The following is a 22,129-nucleotide window of genomic DNA, read 5'->3' on the forward strand; positions in this document are numbered from 1 at the left end:
GTATTCATAGATATGTTCATATAAATCCATATATCCATCTTTTGAAAAATTCGCACACATGTAGATCATTTGTTTTAGTCTTTAATGTGTATTCTATGGAAGCGATTTGGCAATTAATTGCATACAGTACAAGCATATTTTATGAGCTTCCAAATTCTAGATCATGAACATTAATACGGTTCATTTATAGATTTGTAGAACTATGGCGCGTTTAAGCTCCCAGTTTACAGTGAAATAGTCCTCTAAGCCCACATGAATATCAGCTTCACATTCCTGTCCGTTGTATTTTGCTCCGTCTCATTCTGAAATGAGTTTGTGTGGGTTTTATCTTAATGTGGAAAATATACCGTATGTATTTATTGAGTTACGCGGCCTCTGTTTTGTGGGAGAGGTTTTTATTGTAACATGCTCCTTAGCAGAGTAAAGTGTAGTGCCGGGACGGGGCAGTGACAGTTTGCACTGTTATGGTTGTGGTTGATGGAAAGCTCCTCGCTGCGCTATGGCCTCTTTTATGTGTTTTTACTCTCCTATCAATGTCTCAATATCACATCATATCTGTCCTCACTATTCTAAGTCATCACATGTACAGTATCTATACAGTAATAATACTAGTATATGTGACATAAGACAACGGAGCTCTTTTGACGTTTTAACGTGCAGCAGCTTATTTAAAGCATTAGACTTAGAGACCCACTGGGACACAGTCGTGTTGCATAGAGCATGAATCACAAGGAAAAAAGCACAGACAGGGCAGCAGTTCAGCGTGGCACCAAATTAAATTGAGACTTATCTGTGATAATCAGTGGACTGTTTGCTTTGGAACTTTATTGATTTATTTTATGGTCATTATAACTGCCTATGGAATAATGAAGTTGATTAAACAGTATTACAAGCCCAAGAAACGTGTTATTAAATTTATTGTTGAGTTATTGAGAATGCCCACGTTCTATATATTTTTGTGTAATTTTTAACTGTCCAAACTGCTGCTTCCAAAAATACTAGCTTGTGTATTTTGGAGCCATTATTGGAAATCCATAATTCAACCTGACACCCTCAATCAAGAAGAAAGTAAAGTAGTCGGCAGTCATGCATTCTTACAACATTGCGCATGCGCACTGACAGGCATCTCATTGGCTAACACAGAACATAACAGAATAACAGCAGGTCCCGTAACAGCCTTCTCTCCTATCTGCGCGTGCCTAACTTGTTCTTTCCCTGTAATGTTTACGCTTATTACCATGACGACGAAGTAGGGGGTGGTTCCCAGCGCGGGCTGATGACGCTCACAGAACTGTATGACCCAATCAGAGACAAGCGTTGCCGACGTCATCGTTAAAGAACCGTTCCTTGGTTGAAGGCAAAAATATATATAGTTGTGTAACAGTGTACTTAGCACATGGGGGGAATAATATATAGTTGTATAACAGTGTACTTAGCACATGGGGGGGAATAATATATAGTTGTATAACAGTGTACTTAGCACATTGGGGGAATAGTAATGTATTTTCACCAACTTTAATTATGGAGTAACTGCAGGCAGCATAAAACAGCGTTAAGGGCGTTTCGCTTTGCGTTCGAATCGGGATGATCTCCAAATATAAGGTGAGTAAATGCTGTGAACTATTGACCAAACCAAACTAAATGTTGTCTGTTCCTGGTGCAGTGTCGGCATGTAATCACGTTGTGAAATCCCATCTGGTATGGAAATTCCCTACAGTACGAATATTATGATTTGCTTAACGTTCGTATCCTCCGGCGTGTCCCGAGCCCAAACGACTCGGGGACGATGAGCTTTGAGCGGTTCCTTGGTCTCTTCGTCCCCCTGACACTGGCCGTCCCTCTCTCTCTTACCGAACCGCAGCTTTGAGCCTGAGCGGTTTTCATGTAACGGTGCCCCGCACAGCCACGCAGTGCTGAACCCGTTCAGAGACCGCTCTGCAGCGAATCAACAATGGCTTCTGCCCGGTATCAAGTTGCACTCCTCGCAGAGACGCTTCTGTCTTTCCATTGTTCCACGCAGCTTGTTTTTCTATGCCCGGTCATACTGGTCGTCATGTGTGTGTGTTGGGCTGCTGTTTCATACGTCATTCTGCGCATGCGTGGCCAGAGTGAAGGAGGATACACAGTACGAAAAAAGATAAGAAATACAAACTCAGATGCAGGCGGACAAAATGCTGAAGGAAACCTGCCACTCAGGTGAGACGTAACATCCGGTGAGTCTGCTGACTCATGCGTTGGACGTTACAGATGGTGTTAATGCTGGACCCTTAAAAACAACCTGGAATCCCACAGAGTGTTGAGTGACCTGTAGAAGTCATCGCTGTCTGCTATATTTATCGGCCCTGTAACGTGATCTGTGACATTCTCCATCACTGTGCTCATAGTGTCCTCTCACTCTGGGGCCACAGTGTCCAACGGAGCGCTCCACTGCTTCCCATCGGGCCGGCCTGGCTGCTCAGAACAACAAGGGTGAGCCTCTCAAACCGGTTGGTTTCCCTCCCTTTGCTCCTTCCAGGTTACCTGTGCCTCGCGCGAATCCCTTTTGGTGTGAGATTGTTTTTTTTATTCAGCTACAAGGGTACGTCTTCCCACGGAGACGCTGATAGAAGGACAGGCTGTATCAATTCAGAACATTCTGGATCTTTCTCACCTCGGTGGAAGAATCGCGAGCAGGTTTTGTGTCATGTCACTTTTGCATTGGTTGTGGTGGCAAAATAATAAGATTTGTAACAAGCGCAACTGCGAGAGCCGCGTAATTAACCGTAATAATAATCAAGACATTTTTCAGGATCTGAAAACATGAGCTAACAGATGCACTCTTACGTGGTTGGAGTTGAACGACTGTTTAGTGGTGCTGCTTGACTGTTTAGGCTGAATGTCTGCTGATTGGTAGTTATCCTGTAACCTGTCTGTGTTGTTTTCTGCAGGTGTGATCAGTGTCACGAAGCCCTTCCATGTCCGTGTGGACACCGTAGAATGAGCTGAGGAGACAGACACGCTGTTATAAATACGGGAGGTAAATACTTCATACACAGCAGCGTCTCTAATTTGTAGTATTAAGGGTCAATGTATGCACTCAGTAGTACGTTCCTGCTCAGCATCACTGCTGTATTAGTTTGTCAGAAGAAGTTCTGCAAGCGAGTTACGTGATGTGTTTTTATCAGCTGAGCAGTGATTCTCTGAAATTACAAAACTGGAATGGGATGCTGCGTTCTGCTCCGTCCCAGTGCTATTACAGCAGCACTACAATGTGGATATTTAGACTGTAGCTCTACCCCAACATACTGCATGCCCTACTAAAAGGTTTTGATGATGTCATTAACTGTGAAAATTCACCATTCATGTAGCGTGACAATAATATGTTCCTATTTCGAGTGGAGACCAGTTCACTTGTGAATAATGAAGAGGAAATAAAAAACAATAATGATTTGCTTTCTCTCAGAATATGAGTGGAAAACAAACGTCAGAGGCAACATATGAATAAAATAAAATAAACCTATAATTGGAGGAGCTAAAACTGGAGTAAGAGTGTTCTTAGACTTATTTTGTCATTTAAAACATTCACTTTTCAGTCAGACATTGACAGATTTCTGTAAATATATATATATAATATATTTATATATAAGTTATATATATATACGCCATAACTAATATGTTGCCTATATAAAAAATGCACATGGGTATAAATACAGTTAAAGTTGCATTAAAGTGCAGTCGGCCGGCGCAGGAAATGCATGCCCTGCTGGGCTCTCTTAACAAGCGCTCCGGTGTGATGTGCCCGGGACAGGGTGTTGGTTATGTGCACCCCCAGGAACTTGGTGCTGGTTCCTGAAATCACCAATGACGTCCTTGTCAACATTCAGGACCAGGTTGCTTGTTTTACACCAGCCCAGGGGGCTCACCGCTTCTCTGTAGGACAGATCTTCATTGTCTTGGACGACGCCCACCGTCGTTGTGTCGTCCGCAAACGTCACTATGTGGTTGGTGGTGGACCTGGCGCAGCCGTCGTGCATCATCGTGGCAAAGAGCAGCGGACTCAGGACACAGCCCTGATGGGATCCGGTGCTCAGTGAGATGACACTGGAAACGTTGTTCCCCACCCGCACAGACTGGGGTCTGTTGGTGAGAAAGTCCAGCAGCCAGGGGGGTGTTGAAACCGAGGGGGGGCCAGTTTGCTGTGGAATGTAACACCACAGCAAACAGGATGGACTCGAGACCCTCAGTCTGCTGCCCCACTAACTACTGGTCAGTTAGCCTCAGCTGCTGAAAATATGGAGTAGCCAGATAGAACTATGTGTTTAGAGTGCAAGCTTGTGTCTGTGCTGCTGTTTCCATGGAGACATTGCTTCATGAATGAATTCATTTTTATTCCGGTTCACATTTCAATGAGACAGAGACAAATGAAAAGTTTTATTTTACTTCTCCTCAGGACTATGTCATTAGACATAAATCTTTATAGCCATCAAATCTTTAAGAAATTAGCCTATATATATATATATATATATATATGCATAATACAATCTTATTGTAAAAGTTAGTTTAAAAGTTAGTAACTTCATAAAAGTGAAATCCATAGCTTGCTATCATTTCTTGAATTCTGTGAGTCCATGCTCTTTGGTGATACTTCCATGCGTGTGGCCTGACTGTTTTACTCACTGGGACTTGCCCCCCCAGTGCCACCAAACTAGACTAGTCTTTGGTCGTGTCCCAACTGGGGGAAGACATGTAACAGTTACAATATGGTTAACCAAGGCCATGATGGAGGAAAGGAGTTGCTTTTATGGGTCCAGAACAAGTAAGGTTTGCTCTTTATAAGGGTTCAAGTTTCTTGGTGCTGTTAGCCTAGCTGGCTTAGCTGTGCTCTCATGGCAACAGCCACCAAGCCTGCCTGTGTTCTGGCCACTCTAGATCCATATACTCAATTATTGATAGAGCTGTGGTCTCAGTGTGAGAGAGGGAGACAGTGATCGAAAAGAAGATGGCGGGTAAACTACACTGAGAATGAGAAAGTAGGTGCACCCGGAGAAGATAGGGTGCTGCCCAGTAAGGGGGTGAACAAGGGAGAGTGGCGAGAGCGAGACAGAAGGGGTGAGAGAGATTAAAGAAATAGGATCCATCCTTACTGAAGTCAACATGGATCAGCAACACTAGACACTTTTATTTATTCAAACCTGCAAGTGCATCCATCTGCATCGCCCACGCAGCAACAGGACACCTTGTTGCCAGGTGGCTTCAACACCAACAGCCGGAAAGACTCCTCCATGATAAACTGCAGCAGAGGAGGTCGTGAGAAGGGAAACTTGTCCCTTAATTCAGTCAATCACATTACATTTTTTTTTTTTAAGTGTTTAAGTGATATTGCTTGGCTTGGACATCATACGTTTTTAACAAAACTTTTCACAGCATTATGTCTTAATAATAATTCATTAGGATACCAGAAGAACAGTATGCCATCCAGAGGGAGAAACATTTTAAATGTCTCAGATAGTGCAAGAAAAGTGTAATTAAAATAAAAACAAAGTGTGAAAATGTAATACTGGTAATAAAAAAATATGTTTGCAAAATATTTTTTGGAAACATGTTTTTCTCCAAAAAATGAACAATAATAAAAGTGTAAGTAATATGTTTAAGTGCTAGTCAAAATGAGTCAAAGCAGAATAAAAGTGAAAATGTTACATCACAATTTGTCCTTTGTCAACCAAGGTGCAAAACAGAGAGTCCTTCATAAGGACCATGAGGTTCTGTCCAAGGTTCTGCCTGTTAAAGGGAAGTTTTTACTTGCCCCCGTTGCCAAAGTTCTTGCTCTTGTGAACCAAGTTGGGTTCTGTCTTTCCCTGCAGGTATTTCCCTGCTAATCCTGTAAAGTGCCTTGAGATGACTTTCTGTTGTATCTGGCTCTATAGAAATAAAACTGAATTGAATTGAATTAATTGTCAGTCTTTTTCTCTCTTTAAAACTACACTAATATTTTGTGCAGCAAAGTTAACCAATGCTTGCCTCTCTTTGCTGTAACTGCAGTTGATGCCGCCTTCCAGAGACTCTCCCTCCCTGTGGCTGAGAATCAAGCAGCAGAAGCAGAATGTCCCGTGTCTCCTCCACTGCCAAGCGCTATGCTGGCCCTTCCTACACCAGCAGCTACAGCTCCTACAGTTCCTCCCTGAGCCCGGGCCTTAGCTCCTACTGTAAGCAGGACAGGCTGTCCTCCTACAAGTCCCCAACATCGCCTTCTATGTCTTCCTCAGGTTACTCCTCCAGGTTTCTGAGCAGCTCTGTCAACCGCAGCTGCACCTACAGCACATCCTCAGAACCTGATCACGATCGGAGTAGAACCATCCCACGCACCGACATCCTCGGAAGCAGTTGCAACCGCCGGAGTGAAAGCCTCAGTAGAACCCCTATCAAGGGCTGTGGAGCTTTGGGGCTGAGCGGGGGATCAGCCTACAGTGGCTACGACTCCTACTCGTTATCCTTGACGCAGTCCAGCTACCTCTCCTCTTCATCAGCGGCCTCTCAGAGCATATCGCTCAACCGACGAAAATCTGTATCCCAGAGTGACTTGAGCAGGGATCTGGCTTCTCTGGGTCTCTGTGACACCTCGTCTTCCAGCCCATACTCTTCCACCAGTGCCCTGCGGAGCTATCACACTCGGACCAGCAATGTGGCAAACTCATATGGCAGTAGCTCTCGGCCGGGCTATTCGGGTTTGTTGCAAAGCTCTACTCAGGAGCGGCTCTCACGGAGCTGCTCCCAGGAGGCTTTCAACAGCAGCAGAGCATGCAGCGCTTCAACATGGCAAATGTCCAGTAATGAACTTCCAGTCTCCCCCACCAGGGACTCCACGGTAAGAGATGATTCTGTCTTCTCCCACAGGCTGGCTTTGATTGGGCTTCAGTCATAGGGTTCTAGAGGGCCCAACATCACAGAGCTAAATAAGGCTGAATGGTTGTCACCAAGAAGGTACACTGGTTTCAGCCCTTCATTATCAAGTCCGACAAAGCTTGTGGCTTCCGATAGTACAGTCTTTCTACCAAATGAGGGCAATGTTTCTCAAAATAATTTCAGTCCACTCTAAGGCCTGGTTGACACTGACAGTAAGATATCATGCATGTTCCATTCATTCACATACGTACAATCTTTTTTACATTTGCTTAAGTAAAACTCAAACTACAAGGAATAGACGTAAAGAAGGTAGAGGACTTCAGGTACCTCGGGTTAACAGTGCAGAGTGATGGAGAGAATGTGGAAAGGAGGTGAAGAATTGTGTGCAGGCAGGCTGGAACGGGTGGAGGAAAGTATCAGGTGTGCTCTGTGATAGGAGAGTGTCAGCGAGGAGGAAGGGAAAGGTCTACAAGACAGTGGTGATGTATGTCTTAGAGACAGTGGCCGTTGTGGTGCCCTGGGCGACATTATGGCCTGATGCCCCCCCCCCCCTCCTACAAACTCAGTCCTCACTGCATCAGTCAGCAGGATCGAGAGGGGCTGCCTTGACAGATTGACGCACAGCTGAACTTGTCGAGGTTGATGGAGCGTCCTCAGGCGGTTGAATAGTAACAGCAGAAGCTCTGCTAGTCCCTTCACCTGTAAGCAAATAAAACATAGATGTAAATATATACATATACACACACATATATGTTTAATTTCTTTAATGTGGATAAGCTATTCTTGCTTTAATATGTCTTGTAGACAACTTGAATATCGATGTTGCAGTCTACATTCCCTGTATAAATTGTAAATATCATCAAATATATTTTATTGTTCTACTTTTATCATAATAATAGAACAATACAGCGTTTAACAATAGATACTGTTGGTATTCTTAAATGGACTCATTTTTTTTTAAAAAGGTCAAATATGTGGCAGTATTGGGATCTGTGTTCGAGCTACAGTTCACATTGTTTTCTGCTGCTATAGAGGTTTAGAAATGCTACAGCAGGTTTGGCCAATTTATTGGCAAAGTAAAAATAGACTTTCATCACCTCCATGTGTGCACATATGGAAAATCATTCCAGATGAACAGACCAGGGGGAGCTGCATGTGCAACTGATATATATGAATATTATGATAGAGTATTTGTGAATATTTGTGTCTGGATTTGAACATATTGACATTAGAAACATGACTGCTGCTGTAACACACAATGACAGAACTCGCCTGCTTCAACCTGTGTCTCTGCTGTAGTCCATCCGGTTTGCTGTGGTGTGCTGGGGCAGCAGACTGAGGGTCTCTAGTCTATCCTGCTTGCTGTGGTGTGCTGGTGCAGCAGACTGAGGGTATCTAGTCTATCCTGCTTGCTGTGGTGTGCCGGGGGCAGCAGACTGAGGGTATCTAGTCCATCCTGTTTGCTGTGGTGTGCTGGTGCAGCAGACTGAGGGTATCTAGTCTATCCTGCTTGCTGTGGTGTGCTGGGGCAGCAGACTGAGGGTATCTAGTCCATCCTGTTTGCTGTGGTGTGCTGGTGCAGCAGACTGAGGGTATCTAGTCTATCCTGCTTGCTGTGGTGTGCTGGGGCAGCAGACTGAGGGTCTCTAGTCTATCCTGCTTGCTGTGGTGTGCTGGTGCAGCAGACTGAGGGTATCTAGTCTATCCTGCTTGCTGTGGTGTGCCGGGGGCAGCAGACTGAGGGTATCTAGTCCATCCTGTTTGCTGTGGTGTGCTGGTGCAGCAGACTGAGGGTATCTAGTCTATCCTGCTTGCTGTGGTGTGCTGGGGCAGCAGACTGAGGGTATCTAGTCCATCCTGTTTGCTGTGGTGTGCTGGTGCAGCAGACTGAGGGTATCTAGTCTATCCTGCTTGCTGTGGTGTGCTGGGGCAGCAGACTGAGGGTCTCTAGTCTATCCTGCTTGCTGTGGTGTGCTGGTGCAGCAGACTGAGGGTATCTAGTCTATCCTGCTTGCTGTGGTGTGCCGGGGGCAGCAGACTGAGGGTATCTAGTCCATCCTGTTTGCTGTGGTGTGCTGGTGCAGCAGACTGAGGGTATCTAGTCTATCCTGCTTGCTGTGGTGTGCTGGGGCAGCAGACTGAGGGTATCTAGTCCATCCTGTTTGCTGTGGTGTGCTGGGGCAGCAGACTGAGGGTCTCTAGTCTATCCTGCTTGCTGTGGTGTGCTGGTGCAGCAGACTGAGGGTATCTAGTCCATCCTGTTTGCTGTGGTGTGCTGGGGCAGCAGACTGAGGGTATCTAGTCCATCCTGTTTGCTGTGGTGTGCTGGGGCAGCAGACTGAGGGTATCTAGTCTATCCTGTTTGCTGTGGTGTGCTGGGGCAGCAGACTGAGGGTATCTAGTCCATCCTGTTTGCTGTGGTGTGCTGGGGCAGCAGACTGAGGGTATCTAGTCCATCCTGTTTGCTGTGGTGTGCTGGTGCAGCAGACTGAGGGTATCTAGTCTATCCTGCTTGCTGTGGTGTGCTGGGGCAGCAGACTGAGGGTATCTAGTCTATCCTGCTTGCTGTGGTGTGCTGGGGCAGCAGACTGAGGGTATCTAGTCTATCCTGCTTGCTGTGGTGTGCTGGGGCAGCAGACTGAGGGTATCTAGTCTATCCTGCTTGCTGTGGTGTGCTGGGGCAGCAGACTGAGGGTATCTAGTCTATCCTGCTTGCTGTGGTGTGCTGGTGCAGCAGACTGAGGGTATCTATTCCATCCGGTTTGCTGTGGTGTGCTGGTGCAGCAGACTGAGGGTATCTAGTCCATCCTGTTTGCTGTGGTGTGCTGGTGCAGCAGACTGAGGGTATCTATTCCATCCGGTTTGCTGTGGTGTGCTGGGGCAGCAGACTGAGGGTCTCTAGTCCATCCTGAGCCACAGGCACGGGCGGCTGTGGCTCAGTTGGTAGAGTGGGTCGTCCAGTGATCAGTAAATCAGCGGTTTGAATCCCAGCTCCGACTGTACGCATGTCGAGTGTCCTTGGGCAAGACACTGAACCCCAAATTGCTCCTAGTGGGTCTGGCAGCACCTTGCATGGCAGCAGTCGCCCACTGGAGTGTGAATGTGTGTGTGAATGGGTGAATGTGAGGCCGCTTTGAGCACCGCAAAGGTGGAAAAAGCGCTATATAAGTGCAGTCCATTTACCATTTACCTGTTTGCTGTGGTGTGCTGGGGCAGCAGACTGAGGTTTTCAGACTCAAAGAGACTCAACAAAGTCATCCACAAAGCAGGTGATGTTGTGGCAGTAGTTTTCACACTGCACCAAGAGGACTCGGTTCCTTTGGGAGCAAATTGTTGCATTTACAATGAGTTGAAAGGTCTACTTTCACACTGATTTCTTCGCGAAACGAACTTTTGGAGCAGCGTCACGTGGCTGAAAGAGTCGCTCGTCGATTGGACAAAGTAGAAGGGGAAGTCCCGCCCTCACCCATGTTTGTTTAGGGTTGGAGTGCGCCAGTTGCGGCTGCTGCTCATTTAAGGAGGGAAGCTAATTTTGTTCTTGCATACATTTTAAATGTTACACAACGCTAGTCGTTTTTAACAGACAAAGTTGCTGGGGATCCGTAAAGTCTCCGGGTCAGTTCAGAACAACGGAATGAAAAACTTAGCAGTATTATAAAGTATTATAACGCATAATTAGTCAATGAAATCTACACACAACGGTACATATTTCACCACTTTAGTTTTTTTGGTAACTGAGCTTCCCCTGCAGAGCAGCTTGGAGTACACGCTGTACTTCCTCTACCGGAGATGCACCGCGTAGCGTAACGGCGTACATTTAGTCCTGCGTTTGCGCCGGTGAGCTTTCACACTGCCCACGGAACGGAGCAGGGTTCTCTTGCAAAGGAACCGAAACCCACGTTTTTAGGCAGACTTTTTTGATCCTCTCCAGAGTTCGGGTGCGCTTTCACACCAGCCCAAATGGAGCGGATTATCCGAGAAAAGGCACTCTGGTCCGTTTAAAGGGAGCAAACAGCGGCAGTGTGAAAGCACCCAGGACCTGGTACAACAGAGGAGGACTTGAACAGACTGAGACCACCCCCCTCAAAAACCGAACGTCATGGAAGGCCTTTTCTTCCTGTGGCAATTAAAATATGCAATGCATCATTGTAACATACTATTGCTTTCTATATTTTTTACTACTATACTTACATATTTATATTAAGGCACTATGTGCATACTGTCCAATTCTTATTTCTGAGTGTCGTTGAGTGGAGTTGATGGAACTTCCCTCTGGGATTAATAACGTATTCTGATTCTGATAATGAAAGTGATGGTAACATGGCATCTGTTATGTTTCACTCCGGTCATGTTTCATGGTTTGTTGCCATGGCAATCTGAAGAGTAGAAAATCCTTCAGGTGCCGTGGTTTGTTTTTCTGTTGTTGTTATTAATCAGATAATCTGGGATCGATCGCCGTTGGAGGAGAGGACCACTAGATAGAGATAGCAAAAACAAGTTCCTCCTGTCTGTGATTCCAACACCGAAACAGCAAACACATTCGACTAAATATATCACATCTATTTCAGATGCTCAGACTTTGCTTGTTATGCAACTGCCCAGGGATATCAATTGGGTCCAGATCCACCCTGGAATCAAAACCATGCTGACCAGTGGTTTAGGAATTGAAATGAACATAGTGAACATCCAAACAAGATACAGTATATATACTGTATATAATTTTTAAAGTAATTCTCTTTCTTTACGTAATTGGAAATACATTTTTTACATGTTTAATGCATCACTAAACGTGAACCCTTGTCTAATACACACTCCATGTTTGTTTTCGGTCTGTGTGTGCGCATTCGTGTGTGTGTGTGTTCTTTGACATTTTATCTCAGTATTGTCTCTGTTGTCTTTCAGAATTCAAAGCGTGCTCAGGGCCTGGTGGGACTAAAGAACCTAGGAAATACTGTAAGTGCACAAGCCCCGTTCACATCACATCTGACAGCGGGATCGTATTCTTCACCACAGACGGAGATGCTCAAGCTAAATTCCCATAATCCATCTGGTGTCGCACTGATATGTTGGATATCAAACAAGAGTGTGATATATGTCTGTCTACCAGGCAACCGGCAGAAGGACTACTCCTAAAATAAATGTGTGTGTACAGTAACCTAATCACATCTGACCAAATTGCACGTGTCACACACAGCAGTGTGTACACATTTGTGTCTTCCTTGATAACATATCTATGTGTGTGATACTTGTTTATACCCTGTAATTAAAACAGGTTTCTTTCACTTAGTCTTAAAATGTTTTTGAACTGCATTTATCACATTGGCTTAATATGAAGTGAAATATTGGATTATATATTAAATGTACACAAATATGTCATTGAGAATGGTGGCAGACTCGAACCATTTGGGTAATGTCTCTCCACTTGTATTTTTCATGTAATCTTTACTTCTCTCTGCCGGCAGTTTTTAGTCTGTTAGTCTGTTAAGCTTTATCAGGAGACAAAAAGACAAGACAAAAGGGATTCACTCTCTCCTCGAGGATTTTCAAACGCGGACAAATCACTGTACAAAGGAAGTATATCAAGCCTGTCCTGCTCCACAAAGGGACAAAGTACATCATGTTTAAAGTACTTTTTCAGTAGATACCAGTAGTAGTAGTAGTTACTGTAGTATATATTATACACCGGTTGACATGTCAGAAGCTGAGTCGTACATTGACAAGACTTGGGGAATGTGCCTCGTAATACAAATTCTGTGTGCAAAGATTCAACGTATGCATACAGTATTTATACGACAGGTGTAGACGTGTGGATCTCAGCGTGAGGGAGAAGGGAGGGGTCAGTGAGAGTTTAGGTCGGGGTAAAGATAAAATGTTTGTCTCCCATGAGAGACAAAACATGGTCTCGAGGTTTGTCCAGGAAGCTCGTCTGAGGAGACGGAGCAAAGGGAACGTTTCCAAAATTGTGTGCAAGATAACACGGAACATTCAGCTGTGTCAAAGGATACCAATATAATCCATACCAGTAAAGACAAATACTTTACACACATCACTCTGGTTGAATGCCAAATGTTAAATATTCTTTATCTGATGCCATTAGTGCAACTCAAACTGTTTGTGACGTTTGTCTTTGTAGTGTTTCATGAACAGCATCCTGCAGTGTCTAAGCAACACACACAGCCTCCGGGATTACTGCCTGCACACGTCGCACCGCAGAGACTTTAACAACAACAGCCGCACCAACACCGCCCTCATGGAAGGTGAGAGACAAGCCACGCAGGCTGAAGCACGCGCTCCCATTCGCCCTGCTGCCTCCAGGACGAGCGTGGCCTGAGAGACACAGAGGCGTTTGGGATTTTGAGAATCGGTTGTGCCTTCAGTCAACCTCAAAACATTGTTAATTTCACCAAGATGCGATTGTGTTTCTGTCGTGGTAGAATTCGCCAAGCTGTTACAGACTATGTGGACGTCATCGAGCAGCGAGGCGGTCAGCCCATCCGAATTTAAAACTCAGATCCAGAGATATGCTCCCAGATTTATGGGATACAAGTAAGTTGTCATTCAAAACCTGCCTGTGGCGTCTCGCTTATAATGAGTGAGAAGTAAGACTCTTCAAATATGTCACGTAACAGCAGCATCATCTGGTGCTTCCAGTTCTCACTTATGTGTCTTACAGCCAGCAGGATGCTCAGGAGTTTCTACGTTTCCTCCTTGACGGCCTGCACAACGAGGTCAACAGGGTCACCGTCAAGCCGAGAGCCGCCGTGGAGGACTTTGACCACCTGCCGTGAGTAGCCTGCCTGGCAGACGGCGTTTGTTCCCCTGCTTCTGTCAGCTTCCTTCACAAAGCTCCACAGCTGAACCTCTAAATTCACATTAACACGCAGAAAGTCTGTGAAAACAAAAAAGAAAAATGATTTGATTTTCTATATAATTGAAAATTGTATTCTAATCTGTAAATGACCTCAACAACTAGAAAAGCCCTCGGAGAGCGCAGACCTCCACCGAGCAGCTCATTCCCGTCATAATTAGATTTACACCGTCCACATGGTGATCTGGATCAGCACCAAAAGGTTCTACATTGTTCTTGGTATCTTTGTACACCAACCGTGAAAAGTAAAAGTGAATCAGAGTTGGTGTATTTTTAACTGATTTTTTTCAGTAAATGGAGTTTTCAATGTTAAAATTTTATATTATATTTTTTCCTAATGTCATTCTGGATCTGATCCGGATGAAATTTGGTGGTGGGATAGAGGCCCCCCTACATGACGGATTCAAATTCCATAAACATCGGCCAATAATTAACCGAGATATTGAGGAACGAATTTCAAAGCTCCATTGACTGCAATGTTAACACAAGTTTCAACGTGATCCAGAATCCAGGATCTCTTCTGAATCATCACGGAAATTTCATCAGCGGTTCCTGGTAACATTCCCAACATTTCCTGAAAATGTCATCAAGATCCGTACAGAACGTTTTGAGTTATCGTGCTAACAGAAGGACAGACAGACATCACATAAGCCCCGCCTTGGCGGAGGTAATAAAACACGGACATAAAACATTATCTTTATCATCAAGAATCACGGAGCCTTCATTTAAGGCTGCATGCAACAGTCTTTGTCCAGATCATCTTCGTGATCCAATTCTTCTTGGATCTAATTATCAGTTTTCGAAGCATAACTTTCTGCTTTTAATAAAGCAGGTCAGCTACTTCCATTATCTGCTGTCAAAACGCTTACAAAGTCTGGACAGCTGAGGGTCGGCGTGTACCCCCCCCCCCCCCCCCCATGTGGCTCATCCAACTTGGATCCAATATGCTCACATTCTAACCTCTGCTCCTTCAGGAACGAAGAGAAAGGAAAGAAGATGTGGAGTAAATATCTCGAGAGAGAAGACAGTAAAGTCGTTGGCAAGTAAAAAAAAAAAACCTTCCCACATGTTTTACTCAGTTTTTATAAGTAGATGTATTGCATCGTGTATTTAAATAAGATATTCTGAATATAGTAAACTAATTGAATTCATAATTTAATATCCAAAGAAAAGCGCTTGCCATTTTCCTGTCAGTCTGATGTAAGGTTTGGTTTGGTTTTAAGTATAATTGCTTAATGTTGAGATCTTCAGTCATCCAGGTCAGAGTAAAAGGTCAGTGAAGATCCCGCATGCCCCCAACTCGACCTCGAGAAGCCCTAATAGCATCATTTAGAGCGAGGGAGTGAGAGCAGGTTAGGCTAACAGTCGTTTCATTTCATTATGTCCAAAGAAAACAAAACATGTCTTGTCGTCATGGTGATCAGTGCCGATCAGTTTGTGTAATCTCCTCCAGATCTATTCGTCGGGCAGCTCAAGAGCTCTCTCACTTGCTGCCATTGTGGTTTCTGCTCCACTGTGTTCGACCCCTTCTGGGATCTGTCGCTACCTATTGCAAAGGTGAGGACACACACACGCACACACACACACGCACACGCACACACACACACTCACACACGCACACACACACACACGCAGGCAAATGCAGTTGTCTCTGTGACAGCACTTAACACAAGATTACAGCGAACATAATTCGTTCTGTAATACTGTTGGAACTGATTTGTTCTAAAAGCTACATTTTCTATAAGAACTAATGGAAACTACATTCATCTGTTCCTACGCACCAGATAAAAGTGTACTATGTAGCTACGTGTATCTAAACAACAGAGAACGCATTAAAGCGTAAATAAAACTAAAAACAAAAGCATAATAAAAGTACATTTAACCCAATTATGTATCGTTTACACACCTTTTACCTTTTTATGGTGACAATATGTGGATTGGGGGAAGAGTTCTTCCTTTGAAAGGGATCCAGGTCACGGCAAATCACGGAGAGCAAAAAAACGAAGAATCGACTGGACTTGATCAATGTTTGACTGAAGACATTCCGCCTCTCATCCAAGAGGCTTCTTCAGATCCGAGAGGCTTGTCGAGGGTCCAGAATACTTGGAGATCACATATTACAGACAGATGGCCGTCCACCATGAGCCTAGGTTCTGTCCAAGGTTTCTGCCCGTTAAAGGGAAATTTTTCCTTGCCACCGTTGCCAGAGTTCTTGCTCTTGTGGGTCAAGTTGGGTTCTGTCTTTCCCTGCTAATCCTGTAGAGTGCCTTGAGACAACTTTATGTTGTGATCTGGCGCTATAGAAATAAAACTGAATTGAATTGAATTATTACAATCTTTTTCCACAAGTTAACGCAGTTCCCAGACACTTATTGAAATATCTGTTAATACAGTGTCCCTCATTTCTGTCTCAAACAGATGCTGCAGGACAGCGTCCCTCATTTCTGTCTCAAATAGATGCTGCAGGACAGCGTCCCTCATTTCTATCTCAAACAGATGCTGCAGGACAGCGTCCCTCATTTCTGTCTCAAACAGATGCTGCAGGACAGCGTCCCTCTTTCAGCTCTGTCAGAAACTAAACTAAGTTCACTGCGTTCTCTCGTTTGAGAACCGAGTTTCCGCTGTATTTGTAACCTTGCCGTCTGTGCTCCTTTCATTTTGCTGTGTGTGTGTGTGTGTCTGTGTTTCCACTCAGAAGGGCTACGGTGAGATAAGTCTGATGGACTGCATGCGGCTCTTCACCAAAGAGGATGTCCTTGATGGTGATGAGAAGCCGGTAAAAACCAACACAATTCTTTCTGAAGTCATTTTATTAAACGTAACGTTTAACTTTTTTTGTCTTCACCTTGGACTATGAATTAATTCCATTTTTAAATGCTTACAAAGTTTAAATGAAAATACGATGCTGCATATTGTACAATATGAAAACAGGCCGGTTGTAACGCAGTCCGTCTCCTCTCTGCAGACGTGCTCCAGGTGCAAAGCCAGGAGACGATGCACCAAGAAGTTCACGATACAGAAGTTCCCCAAAATCTTAGTTTTGCGTATCCTTCTGTCTGGACAGCAGCCGCTGAGGCCGACGTGTTTTACTGTATATCATAAAGGACCAGGCTATGTTTAAGTTTGACTATGTTCATACAGAGGCCTTGATTTACTAGAACAGGCATGGGCAAACTATGGCCCGGGGGCCTTATTCGGCCCCTCTGGCTTTTTAATCCAGCCCACCGAACTTGCTCAAATTATATCATTAAATTAAATTTTATTATAATTAAACCTCATTCATTTGACCTTTTCCCTGTAACGCTACCTGTAAAAGATCAAATCATTTATATTGGTTCTCACAAACACTCCATACATCTGCGCCTGGCCCGACCCATCCGTCACATTTTAGAACCCATTGTGGCCCGCGAGTCAAAAGGTTTGCCCGCCCCTGTACTAGAACCACGGTTCCTATTTGGGTAATTACAACACAATAATGCTCATGAATTATTTTGAAATGTTTTTAAGGTATGATACAAGTGAGTCAATGCTTTAACCTCCGTTCTTATATATAATTAGCATTATATTTGTCAAAGCTACCAATAATCAACCATGTGTGCATCAGATCCATACCCATAAATCAAGTGTCTCCATGTGATGATTATTGAACAGCTGTGATACTCAGCAAAGTACTGATTGTATTTAAAACCCAGTATTGTGGTCACGTACCAATGACCAGTGGCTGTGGCCTCCTCCCCTTCAATGAGTGATGTTTTAAGATATTCCATCTAGTACTAGTCGAGTATTACTTGACTCTCCCTCTGTCTCAGACCTGAAACGTTTCTCCGAGGCCAGAAGAGCCAGCAAATTGTCCACTTTTGTTAACTTCCCTATGAAGGATCTTGACCTGTGGGAGTTTGCCTCTGGAAACAGCAGTAAGTGTTGCCTTGAGTTTTATAAAGCTTTGCGTTCAGACACTTTGTAAAAAATAATGTAGTATTACTTGATTTCAGTTGCGCAGTCTAAAACAGTTTGGGTTTCTGATTACTTAAAGGAGTACCTGCAGCTTCTTGTACCTTTGTTTGCGTTGTCTTGTTGCAGTACACGCAGTGTACAACCTGTACGCGGTGTCCAACCACTCAGGCACCACCATGGGCGGTCACTACACAGCCTACTGTGGCAATCCCAGCTCAGGAGAATGGTACACATTCAATGACTCCAGGTATGTCTCCAACACCTTTCATCATCGTCTTCATCATCATCATCAGTCGAGACATCTGTTACGTCCCCTAAACTGAGATGCAACGTTTTCATTAAGGACACAAGAGGCGACGATGAAGGTTCAAACATTCACTTTATTAGATTGTGCCAAAGATCCCGCTTTTTTTCCTGTGGCCTGAAACAAAACAAAAAAAATAACCCAAAGTAGTAAACTTAAAACTGGACCTGAAGACGCGTTCAATACATCCGGGTATCTGGACGCTGGCTCGTCCAGACGGGTGTGGACAACCGGGACAGGCGCAGCCTCTGGAGTTACCAGTGAAACACCTTTAATTGGAACGCATGGACGCGCTCCACGGCAGCGTCACCGGACCACAGACCCGACTGCATCACAATCTCGCTCAAAGGAAGGCCAATCTCTTGCATGTTACATCCCAGCACAGGAAGCTTTAAAACTACAGCCGTGTCCTCACTAAGCGGCAAAGTACCCTCCACATTAAATGAGTGAGAGGTTGCTGTATGTCGTAATATTTCACAGTCTCTTCTATAGCAGGTCGACTTAAACTGAACCTCCTCGGGTCGACTCCGGCTTTGGTCGCTTGTCTTCGATTTTCCTCATGACTTGTGTTTGAACTCTTTGACTTCCGAGGCAATTTAAACTCCTTTTTTTTTTTGTTCGACTACCGAGTCGTTCGAGAACCGAGGTTCCACTCTATGTAATAGTTCTCATGTATGTCCCCAGAGGATCCCAGGAACACTGCATCAGCACATTTCAGCTTTAAATTAGCAGTTTGCCTCACAGAGGGGCGGCTGTGGCTCAGTTGGTGGAGCGGGTTGTTTAGTGATCGGTAGGTCAGCGGTTCAAATTCCAGCTCTGACTGTCCACATGTCAAAGTGTCCTTGGGCAAGACACTGAAGCCCACATCATGTCCAGTGGGCCTGGCAGCACCTTGCATTGCAGCACTCACCCATTCTGTGTGTGAATGGGTGACGTGAGGCCAAATTTAAAGCGCTTTGGGCACCGCGAAAGTGGAAAAGCGCAATATAAGTGCAGTCCATTTACAAATGCGTCGTTTTGTCAACTTGAAAAATGCTCTCCTCTTCTTGTCTCCAGAGTAACACCAATGTCCTCCAGCCAAGTGCTCAGCAGTGATGCCTACGTCCTGTTTTATGAACTGGCTTCCTCCTCACGGATGTGAAACCGCCGGGATGAAGGGCTGCAACAACAATCTGACTGATGGACGGATGGAAGATCAGACTGTTGGTTGAGCGACACCCATTTTAGACTTGTATTTGGATATATGTCAGATACTCTCAACGGCCAGCCTGGAGGCTGGGGAGGGAAGACTCTGGAAATCACAGGAACCTGATTAACCAGTCCTGTATTTTTCACCCCTTTGTCCTTACTCCTGTGTGTGTGTGTGCATGTGTGCGTGCATGTGTCTGTGGCTGACATTGTGCAATAAACCCATCTGAACAAGCCTCCCTCTCCATTACCTACGAACAGATGATGTCTTTACTTATTTTCTTCAATTCTTGTCATTTTCCTCAAACCATTGAAAGTTATCAAAAACGTAATATTTACTATTAAAACTCATCATCATGTTGGATTTTTTTTTTTTTTTTGTACGAGTTAGTAGTCGTAGTCGTTCTTATCCGAGCACCACAAACATCATTATTGTCATCTTTTACGTTTGGATGAATTTTACTCTGCGTGTATCATGACACATTGTTACTAGAATATTACAGCCTACTTCCCGCTTGGGTTTTAAGGATTTCCGATCTGTTCCACTTTCAAAACTCCAACATCTTTGGAGTCACTTCCTGTCTTGTCTGAAAGTGGTTGGGAGGCCGGTGACACTGTGAGCACGATGTTTCAGAGGGCAAGCGTAAAATGTCGTTTATTTCATACGTTTCTGCAACGTGTGGCTGCCGAATGGCAGAACGGACAGTCCAATACAGATCTGTGAAGCATTGACAATGTTAACAGGATTAATGTTGGCAGCCCTCATCATCAGCGTGGCCTTTTCTTCCTCTCTTGTTTCATGCCATTGAAACAGCACAGAACTAATGTTTTAAAGAAGAAAGGAACTACGGCTGTATATTTTTATACCCTGATGCAATACAGAGAATGTACTCTTCAATGGTGCTGAAAATGACCCAGCTAATTCAGTTCCAAGGTTTTAAGAGAGAAAAGTTATATTTATGGTTATAGGTGACAATATGTTGTCACAATTTTTGTGTGCATGTGTGTGATATATATATACATATATAAATAAAACACATACATATATACACATATTATCTTTTTCTTCAATTTCTTTAATGGAGTCAGCACTGCTGCCCAAAGTGTGACCATTGGTGAGTTGGCCCATTGAACTACAATTGATTGGTCAAATAAATGTTTCTCTTGAAAAGAATATAATCAGTTTATGTTGTTTTGTTTTTGTGAGGTAAATATTGTGATTGTTTATTGCATAGAATCCCCAATGATTCATTACTTTTATAAATGTGGACTTCAGATCCTTATGTTGTTTAGCGTGTGACCTTGGGGCCACCATTACAGTGTGATTAATGGTGCACAATGACGTCGGACAAGAGGTCAGATTACGCAAAGAAGAAAAGTCCACTAAATGTGATACAAAACCAACAAATGTACGAGCAACATCAATTCAATACATGTTTATTTCTATAGCGCCAGATCATATCAGATTATCTCAAGGCACTTTACAGGTGGCGCTGCAGGGAAAGACAGAGCCCAACTTGACCCACAAGAGCACTTTGGCAAAGTGGCAAGAAAAAACCTCCTTTTACCAGGCAGAAACCTTGAACAGAACCTAATACTTTAAAAATAGCCAGAGAAAGAGTGATAGAGAGAAAAGAAGCAGGCAAATAATGTATTTACACTCCAGCCAATGATTCACAACATTCAAGCTGCTGACTAAAGAGCTGCTATACAGAAAATACTGAAACTACCACTATAAATGCTAATGCAAGCAGTGATGGACAGTCACAGGTCCAGGTCCTCCAGGGCCATGGACCGGTGGACACAAGAGGGACAAACAAAAGGAGAGAGAGCACACAACTATGGGGAAGAGTGGAATTAATTAAATATGTTTATGAAATGTGATTGATAAGATGGAGGAGCTTGTTGTGTCATAGAAGGTTAGGCCAGCAATCTAGGCCTGACATCATATTGATATGGATTAACTTTAAACTAAGTTTACTCTTGAACATAGAGATGGTGTCTGATTTACAATCTGAATCAAGGAGCTGATTCCACAATAAAGGAGCTTGATAACTGAAAGCTCCGCCCCCCAGTCTGCTTGTGGAAATGTTTGGAACCAAAAGCAGGCCAGCGTTTTGGGACCGCAGGGTTCTAGTGGGGCAATATGGGATAATCATCTATGTAAGGTAAGGAGGGGCCTGGCTGTTGAGGGCTTCAAAAGTGAGTAGAAGGATTTTATATTCAATTTGTTCTCTAACAGGAAGCCAATGCAGAGATGCCAGAACAGGGGAAATGTGTTCTCTCAGTCTGGTTCCTGTCAGAACACAAGCTGCTGCGTTCTGGATCAGCTGGAGATGTTTAATGGACCTTTGGGGGCAGCTGGGCAGTAATTAAATTCATCTGAATTGAAGTAATCCAGTCTGAAAGTTACAAAAGCATGGACGACCTTTTCTGCATCTTTTTTGGCTTAATATGTGCCAGATATTTTTAATATTTCAAAGGTGAAAGTCCTTATCTGCATGTTGAGAAGCTCTGTTCTCCAGAGCCAGTAGATGCTCAAGGTGTGGCTGCTGACAAACAGCATGTTGGGCGGGGCAGCTCTTAATAAAAGACAACCGTCCACATCTCTTTCTGAGAAGTGCAGCTCTTGAAATGTTAAGCACAGAAAGAATAACTAATTACGGTAATACAATTTCCATTGTATCAATTATTAGCGTCTAAACTGTTTTGAAAATCAGACGGATGTTCTCCGACGTAACATTCGCCTCGTCTGTGATCCCTCATTGCCAATGGCAATAAACTGATTCTGATTCTCATTCTGAAATGAATATCGGCTCTAAATATCAGTTATCAGCCTACCTTGACTACTAACAACCATATTGGTCGATTACTAATATATATACGTATATATATATATACACACATGCAAACATGTTGTGACATAATGTTCTCTT

General features: G+C 44.0%; 1 protein-coding gene across 4 annotated transcripts; it reads left to right on the forward strand.

The window, feature by feature from the left end:
- The first annotated feature begins 1,403 nt into the window (after nucleotides 1-1,403).
- Nucleotides 1,404-20,372, forward strand: LOC137901824 (ubiquitin carboxyl-terminal hydrolase 2-like). 4 transcript variants are annotated; one of them, XM_068745865.1, is made up of 15 exons: nucleotides 1,404-1,602; nucleotides 2,385-2,469; nucleotides 2,928-3,016; nucleotides 6,019-6,841; nucleotides 11,782-11,832; nucleotides 13,013-13,136; nucleotides 13,314-13,425; nucleotides 13,553-13,663; nucleotides 14,722-14,786; nucleotides 15,201-15,304; nucleotides 16,443-16,523; nucleotides 16,713-16,791; nucleotides 17,557-17,661; nucleotides 17,828-17,948; nucleotides 19,062-20,372. In XM_068745865.1, the coding sequence occupies exons 4-15, from the start codon at nucleotides 6,080-6,082 to the stop codon at nucleotides 19,144-19,146; spliced, it is 1,800 nt and encodes a 599-aa protein (XP_068601966.1). In that variant the 5' UTR covers nucleotides 1,404-1,602; nucleotides 2,385-2,469; nucleotides 2,928-3,016; nucleotides 6,019-6,079; the 3' UTR covers nucleotides 19,147-20,372. The 4 variants fall into 4 exon arrangements, with proteins under 4 accessions (XP_068601966.1, XP_068601969.1, XP_068601968.1 ...); XM_068745868.1 differs by having other exon boundaries at nucleotides 16,446-16,523; XM_068745867.1 differs by lacking the exon at nucleotides 2,928-3,016.
- The last annotated feature ends 1,757 nt before the right edge of the window (nucleotides 20,373-22,129 follow it).

The sequence above is a fragment of the Brachionichthys hirsutus genome, chromosome 11 (genome assembly GCF_040956055.1).
Source record: "Brachionichthys hirsutus isolate HB-005 chromosome 11, CSIRO-AGI_Bhir_v1, whole genome shotgun sequence".
Taxonomy (NCBI): Eukaryota; Metazoa; Chordata; class Actinopteri; order Lophiiformes; family Brachionichthyidae; genus Brachionichthys; species Brachionichthys hirsutus.